The sequence below is a fragment of the Fukomys damarensis genome, unplaced genomic scaffold (assembly GCF_012274545.1).
Source record: "Fukomys damarensis isolate Sample0158 unplaced genomic scaffold, DMR_v1.0_HiC HiC_scaffold_12, whole genome shotgun sequence".
NCBI lineage: Eukaryota > Metazoa > Chordata > Mammalia > Rodentia > Bathyergidae > Fukomys > Fukomys damarensis.
In genome coordinates, this window is record NW_022900924.1 from 52,486,906 (window position 1) to 52,498,352 (window position 11,447).

At 36.9% G+C, this 11,447-nt stretch overlaps 1 protein-coding gene across 4 annotated transcripts in view; it reads left to right on the plus strand.

The window, feature by feature from the left end:
• The window catches only part of CUNH3orf70 (chromosome unknown C3orf70 homolog), a 63,010-nt gene that overhangs the window by 26,562 nt on the left and 25,001 nt on the right, over positions 1–11,447 (plus strand). Inside the window, exon 1 of one of the 4 annotated variants that reach the window (XM_010624228.3) lies at positions 2,738–2,837. The exons of the other annotated variants lie outside the window; for them this stretch is intronic. Within the exon in view, the coding sequence (XP_010622530.1) occupies positions 2,753–2,837 (85 nt within the window). The 5' untranslated portion in view covers positions 2,738–2,752. Of the gene's footprint in view, positions 1–2,737; positions 2,838–11,447 lie in introns of those variants that run through there. 4 annotated transcript variants of the gene reach the window in all.

Consider the following 11,447-nt stretch of genomic DNA (forward strand, 5'->3'; position numbering starts at 1 on the left):
TATCTGAACCATGAATGTTTGTAAAGTGAGAAGGGGATATAAGTTTTTTTTTTTTTGTGGGTTTGTGTGCATTTAGTGTATCTACTCATCAGTTAACTAATGGCCCAATGACTGCAACCAAAACAGGAAAAATTAAATTAGAATTTTATAATATAAACTTTGGAAAGTTCAAAGATTCGTCAGTTGTATCTCGGTGTTGCTGCTGGCACACTGGAATCACTTGAGAAGCTTTTGGGTTTTATAATTATTAACATTAATTTGCATAAATAAATGGGTTTCCCTGTGACATTTCTTTTTTAAACTCTCTTTACTATTACATATTTGTCATATTGATCACATTCATTGTAGGGAGGGTGCACCTGTACATAATATATCTTAATTCTTCTTTTTTTTCCATTGCCTTCCCTTCTTTTCAACCCTTCTTCCCCTCCCCATTCATAAAAGCTTTGTTTTCATTTTTTCTTCCATATTTTTCCTTTTTTCCTTCCTTCCCTCCCCCTCTGCCCTCCCTTGTTCCCCTTCCCATTTGAATACACTCTTCCTACTTCCCAGTATTTATTCTCCATGTTCCTTATTTACTCTTTGGATTTCCCACATAAGAGAAACAATGCAATATCTAAACTTGTGTGTGTGATTTGTTTCACTTAAGATGTACATTAAGGCCATACTCTTAAATAAATAGGATACACATATGTAAATACTGAATTGTTTCTCTGGTGTGAGAAACTGAAAATGTAAGTAAGAATCAAAATGTATAAGAGGAAGAAAAGGTCCGAAGGGGAAGGGGAAGTGGGACGGAAAGGGGAAAGATAAGAAGGGAAAGGAATAAATATGAGAAAAGGAAAAACCGGAAACAAAGTCTTTATAAATAGGGAGAGGTGGAGGGGTTGAAGGGAGGGCAGGGGAATGGGGAAAAAAAGTAAGAACCAAGATATATCGTGTAAAGGTACAAATTCTCAATGATGAGTGTCATATTGTACACCTAAAATGCACCAATAAACTTAATGAATAAAAAAGAAGGATTATGATCTTGAGGTGCATTCATTTTCCTACAAATGACTCAAGTTTATCCTTTATAGTGGCTGGAGAGTGTGTGATTACTCAATTAGTCCTCTGGTTTGGCATAGTTATGGGTAGGATTAAGGGTGCTCCACCCTGAGTGTGAGTGCTATCCGCCCCAAGGGTGAGCAGCCTGGATAAGACAGGAGGGACAGAAAGAGGGTCTCTGGTTGTTCGTTGCTGGCTGCTTGCTGCCTTCTGCCTGCCTGCTCTGCATTGTCCCTCTGCCATGCTACCCTGCCTTGGAGCCAGCCAACTATGGACTGAAACCTCTACAAACTGTGAGCCAAAAACCTTTCCTTCCTTTAACTTTGGGTACTGGGTAATTTGTCTCAGCAACAAGGAATAAAAAATTTATATTATTTATACACACACACACACCCTATATATAGGGATGGAGATATATATATATGTATAGTGCTTTGATCATCCTCTCATTCTTTTTCTCTCCTAGTCCCTTTCAAATCATCTTTTTAAGAAAAGTATGCACATCTAAGAGAAAAGATGTGATTCTGGGTTTCTGAGCATGGCTTATTTTGCCTAACACGATGTCCTCCATTTCCATCTATTTTCCTGCAGGTCATACGATTCCATTCATCTTTGTGGCTGTAGAATACTCCACTGTGTGCATATTCCATATTCATTTATTTGTTAGGGGAATCTTTTTTTTTTCTTGGTACCAGGAATCGAACTCAGGACCTTGCACTTGCCGGGCAAGCGGTGGCTCCACTGAGCTACTTCCCCAGCTATTCATTTATTTGTTCAAAGGCACTTGGGCTGATTGTAAAGCTTGGCTATCGTGGATAGTGTTGCAGCAAACACAAGCAGGCAAGTTACCTCTTTTATATGCTGAGTTAATCTCCTCTGGATACCAGGTGTGGTATTTCCGGATCATATGGTAGTTCTGTTTTTAGTTTTTTAAGGAATCTTCATAGTGTTTTCCTAGTAGCTGTAATAATTTACGTTTCCACCCACAGTATATAAGGGTTCCTTTTCTCCATATCCTTGCCACTATTTATTTTTTTATTTTTTGCTTCCTGTTTTGACTGGGGAAGATGGAATCTTACTGTAGTTTTGATTTACATTTCACTTCAGATGACTGAAGATGTTGAACTTTTCTTAATATATTTGCCACTGACACATCTTTTGAGAAGTATCTGCTCATATCATTTGTTGAGGAGACTGTCTTTGCCCCGAAGTATGTTGTTGGTTCCTTAAACATGAACTAGCTTTGGAAGTGTGGGTTTCTTTCTGGGTCCTCTGGCCCATTGGTCTGTTTTTATGGCAGTGCTCTGCTGGTTTTGTTACTATGAGTCTGTAGAATATTTTGAAATCAGGTATTGTGATGCCTCCAGCACTGCTCTTTCTGTTTATCCTTTATTTGGAGTCTTTTGTGCTTTCATTCGGACATTGGGATTATTGCGGTGGCTTTTTCTAGTTCTGGGAAATACTGATATTTTGATTGCATTTGAAGGTGTAGATGCCTTGCTTACTGTGGACATTTTAGTGATATTAATTCTTTCAGTCCACGCACATGATATTCCTGTGATTTGCTTGGGAGCCACCTACGGGACTAGTGAAACACAGCCCGGGTGTGTGTGAGTGGGCTGTGAGGTGTCACCTTGGTCCTCTTCCCCGCTCAGCCTCCTGGCCCCATGCCGAGCAGTGTCACTGCATTGCACCCTCTGCCGTGATGTTCCTGCATCCTGCATCGGACCCAACAGGCCTCGACCTGGGTTGGCTGAAACAGAGCCAAATGAGCCCTTTCCTCCTCTACGGTGAGCTGTCAGGCTTTTCGTCACAGAAATAGGAAAGCTGGCACACAGAGGAAGTATTCCCCTTTTTATGTCTTCAGTTTCTTTCCCATTCTTTTGTAAGTTTCATGTAGAATGATTTCATTTCCTTGGTTGGGTTTATTACTAGGACTTTTTTGGTAAGTTTTTATGAACGTGATTGTTTTCTTAGCAAGTGTTACTGATTGTTATGTTCTGCTACTTTGTTGAATTTTATCGGTTGAGAGTCCTTTAATGGAGTCTTCAGGGTTTTCTAATATTGAATAGTGTCATCTACAAACAGGAATAATTTGACCATCTTTCCCATTTGTATGCCTTTTCTTTCTCTTGTCTAATTGTGCTGGCTAAAATTTCACTTGTCTTGTTCATGATTTTAGAGGAAATGCTTTCAGTTTTTCTCCATTCGTATGATACTGACTGGTTTTGCTCTGTATATAGCCTGTATTCTGGTTAGGTATGATCCTTCTGTACCTAGTTTCTTCAGGGCATTTTTTGGGGTTACTGGGGATCATACTCAGGTCCTTGCACTTTGAGGGCACTTATAAAGGAATATTTTCTTTTATCAGAGGCATTTCTGTGTCATTAGAGATGATCATGTGATTTTTATCTTTGGTTTTATTTATGTACTGTATTTTGTTTAATGATTTGCATATATATTTGAACCATCTGTGTACCCCTGGAATGGACCAAGCTTGATCACGATGTATGATCTTTTTAATGTGCTGTTTAATTTAATTTGCAAGTATTTTATTGTGGATTTTGCCTCTATCTTCATCAAGGTATTGCTGTATAGTTTTGTTGTGTCATTAGGTTTTAGTGGCAGTGTAATACTGACTCATAGATTGAGTTTGGAAGAGTTTCTTTCCTTTTTATTTTATGGAATAGTTTGAGGAGTATTGGTGTTAGTTTTTCTTTAAAAACCTAAAATAGAGCTGGGCGTGGTAGGGCGCGCCTGTAATCCCAGCACTAGGGAGGCTGAGCCAGGAGGATCCCTGCAAATTCAGGGCTAGCCTGAACTATATACATAATGAAACCCTGTCTAAAAACCTAAAATAAGTCAGCAGTGAATCTGACCTGTCCTGGGCTTTTCTTTGTTGGAAGACTATTACTGCTTCAGTCTCACAGTTTATTGTTGATCTTTTTAGATTTTTATCCTCTTGGTTCAGTTTTGGTCAGTTACAAGTGTCCAGAAACTTGTCTAATTCTTCTTTTTTCAGTTTGTTGGCAGTTTAGTTTTTCAAAATCATTAGGGAATGATCCTGTGATTTCAGTGTTATCTGTTGTGTTATCCCCTTTTTCATTTCTAATTTTATTTATTTAGGTCTTCTCTCTTGGTTAGTTTAAGCATCTGTCAGTTTTACCTTTTCAAAGAAGTAACTCTTCATTGCACTGATCTTTTGTACTGTCCTTTAGTCTTTATTTCATTTACTTTGCTGTGATCTTTCTTTCCTTCTACTAATTTGGGGTTTGGATTGTTCTTGTTTTTTTCGGTCAAAAATGTTTTTTTTGGAACCAGGGATCAACTAAGGACCTGGTGCTTGCGAGGCAGGTGGCGGCACCACTGAGCTAAATCCCAGCCCAGGTCAAAAATCTTTTAATGAAATTTGATGCCTAGGGTACTGTCCCAGACCACTTAAAGTCTCTGATGGGCATGAGTGGGACTTGGACATTGCTTTTTGGTTAAAAAAAATGCTGGGAGAATTCTACTGCCCATCCAGGGTTGAGAATCAGGGATCCAATCCAACTGTCATATTTTTATACAAAACATAAACGAAACAACTGAGTCCTAGGCAGTTTTGGTGACTTGCCTGAGATTGTAATTAGCAAAACTGGAGTAAGACTCTGGCTTTCCGTCTGAATCTAGGGCTTCTTATTGAAAACAAAGCTTTTGGGCCAGGGATTTGGTTCAGTGGTTCTGCTGCCTCCCTTGCAAGTGCAAGGGCCCAAGTTCGATCCCTGGCACCAAAAAAACAAAAACAAAAACAAAAAACAACAAAGCTTTTGGTCCCCCCCCCCAGCAATAATTTTAGCACAATAAAAATAATTTGCAGAAGTAAAAATCTCCTGTCAAGAGACCTGGATTTTAGTCCTAGCTCTGGTGATGTCCTTGGGCCTTGGTCTCCTTCTCCTTTAAAATTAAAGGGTTAAACAGCATGGTGACCCAGGCCTGTAACCCCAGCATTCTCTGGGAGACTGAGGCATTACAATTCCAACTTCTACCTTATCCTGAATTTAGCAAGTCTTGTCTCAAAATAAGACATTAAAAAATAAAGCAGGGATGTAGCTCAGTGTGAAGGCCCTGGATTCAACCCCCACTACTGCCAAAATAAACACAAATAAGTAAACAAGTAAATAAATAAATAAATAAATGGATAAGTAAAGATCACTTTCAAGTTGTTTTTTTGGTCAGCAAAATTGTATAGTTCTGTTGTGTCAAATACAAATCTTTACTGCTTCTTAGGGTAATTGCTATTGTTTGAACTTTTATTAAAAATCTAATACAGGCGCCAGGCGTAGTGGCATATGCCTGTAATCCCAGCACTCAGGAGGCTGAGGCAGGAGGATCACTGTGAGTTCAAGACCAGCCTGGACTACATAGTGAGTTCCAGGTCAGTCTCAACTACAGAGTGAGACCCTGTCTCAAAAACAAACAAACAAACAAACAAAAATCTAATACAGTATGAAGTAAGTGTGTTACTAGGTGCATTCATTTATGTTAAATCATTTAAATTAAAATATTTTAGCATATGTTTCTGATGGCGAATCTTAAATCATTAAAATATTGATACTACTTAAAACTATAATGCCTTGAATATCTAGTTTCTTTAATTTGTTCCATTAATTTACTGTAATTGTGGACTCTAATGACGCATTTATATGATAGAGAATGTCAAAGAAAATGCTAATTCAACTAGGATATATCCATGTATGATAGGTCCAAATATCTGAATAAATACTTGAGTCTTTGTATATGTTCAAATATTTTGAAGAAATACTTGAGTCCTTTTAATTCAATCCAAGTATTTATCAATATATAAATAATAACTTGTGACAAAATTACTTCACTCCAGTTATGTTTCTTTAGTTATTTATGTGTTCATTTAGTTTTAAAAAATAGTAATCAGTTTAATATTAGTTGAAACTTAAGAAGTTAAATTGTTATAGCTTCTGGCTCTGAGAGAGAAGGTCTGTTATGTTCCAGAGACTAAGTTATGTACCTTCCTCTTCCCTGTTCCACATAGCTCTTTTCCTGGTATTTAAGAATTGCTTAACAATTTTTGGTTGGCTTAATTACTGTTTTATACTCTCGTATTAATGGCCCACTGCGTCTTTTTCCAGATACATCACAACTGGAAATTCTGTGTTGGCTCCATCTAGCAATGCATTACAATAGACACACAAGGGCTAAGAAATTGGATTATTTAAGTAAATGTTTATACCGCTGTTATTTATAGGCCCTTTGGTGTTTGTCCATTACTTTGTCTGGATTAAGTTTTTCCAGACTTCTTCCAGAATTAATCTCGGATGAGGCAGAAATTGAGACACACTTTTTTTCAGCCACATTCAAGGAAAAGGAAACTTTCAGAAGTCTTAAACTTCTGTTCTTGAATTGTGTCATAATATGGTGTGCTCCATCTCCAGCCACACACACACACACACACAGATGGACGGCACAGCTAGTTCTTTGTAGTCTCATTTGTGTTTTGTTTTGCATTGCCTTTACCTTGAACCTTTTCCTAGTCTAGACAGAAGCTTCCATTTGAGGGTAAACATTAGATAAGCTACTTAATTTTTTTTCACAAATGTCTTTAGAATTTATATGCATATTCATTTTGACTAAAATGCCAAAATTTTAACTCAAATTTCATTTATTCAGGTTTGGAGTAATATCCTGAGAGCTTTCATTGAATCTGGAATTTCTTAATGACCATGATAATTATTATTATTATTGCATATTGAGAGTTTGGCAATATGCAATATTAGAAAAAGAAAATATTTTAATTAGTCTAGAGATAACAAAGTCCAGAAATATAATGAAAAATACATTAGGAGAAAATTCCAAATAGAGGTTACCTTTTGCAGTTATGCTTGGAGAAGGGGGAGAATGAAATAAGATCACAGAGACTTCAACTGGATTGATAGTTTTATTTACTGGGAAGGAAGTAAATAGGATTCATTATGTTATTCTTTATATCTTTATTAAGACGAATACTTCATACTTTTAAATGTCAATAGCAAACTGGATGAGAATAGATCGAATATGCAAATATCATAATTGTAATTTTTAAGTTTATTGGAGATTGCTAGTATGAATTATCTCAAAACTGCATAAATAAAATTTCCAGCATATTTTGAAAGAGGATTTGACAAGAAAAGCAAAGCAAACTTTGAAACCAAGATGGAAGAAAGCAAAACTAAAAAAGGGATATTTGCTGGGGGAGTAAGGAAGGGAAAGGCAGGTGGCAAATACCATTTACTGAACTGGTTTCTTCTTGTAATCTAACTGTTGTCCCAAAATGGGCCACAAGGGACTACCGTACATCCATACAAAAGACATCAGTGAAAGTTGCCAAGGTTTTGGGACTGGAGGAATATGAGAGAAAGGGAAACACATTAGACTTTTCAAAGGGAAGGCCTACAGAGTTAGGACTTTTTGTTGTTGTTACAGGTACTATCTAGTTTGTCCTTTACCTGAGCACCAAGCTTCACATCTTGGTGTAAATCAAGACCTTTTATTGCTGTGAGGTTCCATGTATTTTTGGAGCTAGGAGTGACTCAGGAGCCAAACTTTATAGTGGCCCAGTTCCAGGGACATCCCAATTAATCTTTAGGGAACTAGACTTCCTTCTAAGAAATGTGGGTTAAAGTTCTTTAAAAAATTTCACATATCACACTGGGCATGATGGTGCATGCCTGTAACCCCAGCACTTAGGAGGCTGAGGCAGGAGGATCACCACAGGTTCAAGGCCAACATGAGCTTGTATTAGGAAAAAAAAAAATCACATATCTCAAAAGCTGAATCTAAGAGGTGGGACCTAGTAAAGAAGTCCTTTGGCCATTTCTGGCATGCCCTTGAAGGAGTCTGTGGGATCTGAGCCTCTTCCTGTCCTTTTTTGTTCCCTGGCTCATGAGGTGAGCAGTTTTGCTCTGCTGTGTGCTTCTGCTGATGTGCTGCTCATCAGAGGGCCAAAGCAATGGGTCTGTGAATAGGAATTAAGGAGATAGTGGTGTCTGGGACAAGTCCACTGATTGGCCTAGCACAGTTCTTGGTGTGGATAATGGGAAGCCCCAGTAGGTGGGAGTGGCACCACCCAGAGGCTTGTAGCCTGCATGAATGTAAGGGATGCACACTGGCCGCCTCTTGCCTGCCATGCTGTCCTGCCTTGGAGCCAGCTGACTAGGAACTGAACCCTCTACAAATTGTGAACCAAGATAATCCTTTCCTCCTTTAACTGGTGGGTGTCTAGTATTTTGTTCCAGCAACAAGAAAGTAACTAAAACAGTTTCACTTATCTACTTGTCTATCTCAATTCCTGTAACATACTGTTTTAATTACTACAGCTTTAAGATAGGTTTAGAAATCAGGTAATGTTGTTCCTCCATCTTTGTTGATGTGACTATTCTAGGCTCTTTACATTTTAATGTGATTTTTGAATCACTTATCATTGCTGAGAGTTTGACTGGGATTGTGTTGAATTTGTAGATTGCTTGTGGGAGAATTGACATCATTATTAAAATTTTTTGATCCACAAAGAAGTTTCATCTTTCCACTTAATTTTTCTCAGAAATATTTGATACCTCTCAGTGTACGTATCTAATTTAATTCTGTCATCGTCAAAGAACATACTTGGTTTGACTTTGTTCCTTTTAAATGGAAATTTATTGAGCCTGGATTTATGGTCCAGAATATCACCTGTCTTGGTAAAGGCTCAGTGCCGTGCAGGAGAAAGTGCATTGGCCTGTTGTTGGGCAGAGTGTCCCATTAAGGGCAGTTGAGTTAGTGTTGGCTCTTGGTGTCTTTGCTGTCCTCGCTGACATTGTCTGCTAGTGATCACTGAATTCAGAGAGGAGTTTGGAAACCTATCATTGTAACTATTGACCTTTCTATTTCTATGTTTCTTTGTAGTTCTCTTAGATTTACTTCAAGTATTGAATCTCTGTTATTGGAAGCACACATTTCAGTTTATTTCTTCTTAACAGATCTGTCATCATTATGAAATGAACTCTTAAAAATCCCAGGAAATACTCTCTGTTGCAAAATTTATTTTATCTGATGTCAATGTAGCTATTCTTGTTTTCTTTTGATTAATTTTAAGTATATTTTAAATGTTTACCCATCTGCATTTTTCTATTTGAAATGCATATTATAGGCAGCATAATATTGAGTCTTGCTTTTTTAAAAATCTAATTTGATAATCTTTTTTAATTGGGTGTTTGAATCGCTTACATTTAGTGTGATTGTTGATATATTTGGGTTTTAAATTGTCAGCTGGCTATTTTCCTTCTGTGTTGTTCCCTTTTTATTTGCTTTATGCCTTCTTTTGAATTAATCAGGAATTTTTATGATTCCATTTCACCTCCTTTGTTGATCAGTTAGCTATAATTCTTTGTTTTATTATTTTAGTGGTTGCTGTAAGATCTAAAGTATTAAGCTAATCATGGTTTCCCTTTGAGGGATATTATAAAACATTACATACAGTATAAGAACTGTGTGCTCATATACTTTAGCTTCTCCCCTCTGGCCTTTGTGGTGGTGTTTTGCATATTCATGTTACATGATCATTCCACAATACATTATTTTTGCTTAGTCATTTACTTTCAATAAGGGTAATGTAATAAGGAGAAAATTCTATATATTTTCCCTTGCAGTTTCATTTCCAGGGCTTGTCATTCCATGTGTACCTCCAGATTTTCATCTCGTAATTTTTCTTCTTCCAGAAAGACATTTTTTTCTTTACAGTACAGATCTGTTGGTAGTGAATTCTTTCAGCTTTTGTGTGTCTGAATTTATTTGCTTTCACCAGTGAAAAATATTTTCTCTGGGTATAGAATTCTAAGTTAACAATACTTTAAAAAAATATTGCCTCATTTTATTGTTTGTGATTTTTCTAAGAAATCTATTTCACTTTTATCTTTGTTCTTGTCTTTTTTTTTTACACTGTAAAACAAACTATAACCACTAAACCTTATGAACACAATGCTGAATAACAAAAAAAGGAAGTCATAGAATCAATAAGAACTGTTTCATTTCTAAAAAGTTTAAAATATGCAAAAGTAAATTTAGCTTAAAGGAATATATGTAACATTGATAAATCAATAATAAAAACCAAGGGAATAATGAGGACAGGATACAAGGTAACAGTTAGCTCTGGAATGAAGGCCTGTGTCTGTGCGGAAGTATTGTACACTGCTGCAGGTACTAGTAAGGGTACATTTTTTAAAAGCTCTGAGCACATTAAGTGCTTGTTTTACTATTATTTTTAATTTGTATTACATCATATTTTTATTTATGTGATGTCATAGTTACTTTTCTGTCATTGCTGAGACAAAATACCTGACACCAGAAGTTAAAGGGGGAAAGATTTATTTGGTTTAGTTTGTAGATGTTTCAGTACATAATCAACTGGCCCTAAGGCAGAGGGGAGTCGCAGAGGAGAAACAGTCCATGGCACCCACATGGTAGCAAAAGCAACAAGGGAACATTTACAGCGTCTTTCTGCCCCTTTTGTCTTTTCCAGACTGCTGGAATTAGGGCAATGCTGAGCCAATCAGTGTAACGATTTAGTAATCACATGCTCTTAACCACAGCATCACACACTCTACATTCAGCCCCACCTCATTCGCATAAGACTTTGGGGGGACATCTAAGCATGAGCCATAACATGTGATAAAAACAATGCTAAAAATGTTAGGATGTTCACAACAGAGGAAGAAAGAAAATCATCTCATTGTTAGCCCTTTGTGGTAACTGTGTAATTTTATGAATAATTCCATGCATTATTTGTGATGCCATTTTATATGAGACTGGTTTTAGCTTTTCACCATTCAGTGTGATGTTACCTGTGGGCTTTTCATATATGCCTTTATTATCTTGAAGAATTCCTTCTATTCCTAGTTTTTTGAGGGTTTTTATTATAAAGGATATAGGCTTTTATCAGACACTGCATCTATTGAGACAACTGTGCAGTTTTTATCCTTTGATACTGTGTCATATAAATTGGTTTTCTTCTGTTGAACTGTCCTTGTATTCCAGGGATAAATCTCACTTGGTTATGGTATGTAATGCTTTTTTCAGTTTGTTAGTATTTTGTTTTTGTTTTGGTTTTTTTTGTTTTGTTTTGTTTTGGGTTATTTTTGTTTTGTTTTTTTTGAGACGGTCTCACTATGTAGTTGAAACTGACCTGGAACTCACTATGTAGCCCAGGCTGGTCTCAAACTGACATCGATCCTCCTGCCTCAGCCTCCTGAGTGCTGGGATTACAGGCTTGCGCCACCACGCCTGGCCTTTGTTAGTATTTTGTTGAAGACCTTTGCATCTATGTTCATCATGTATGCTTTTCTTTTCTTTTCTTTCTTTTTTTTTTTTTTTTTTTT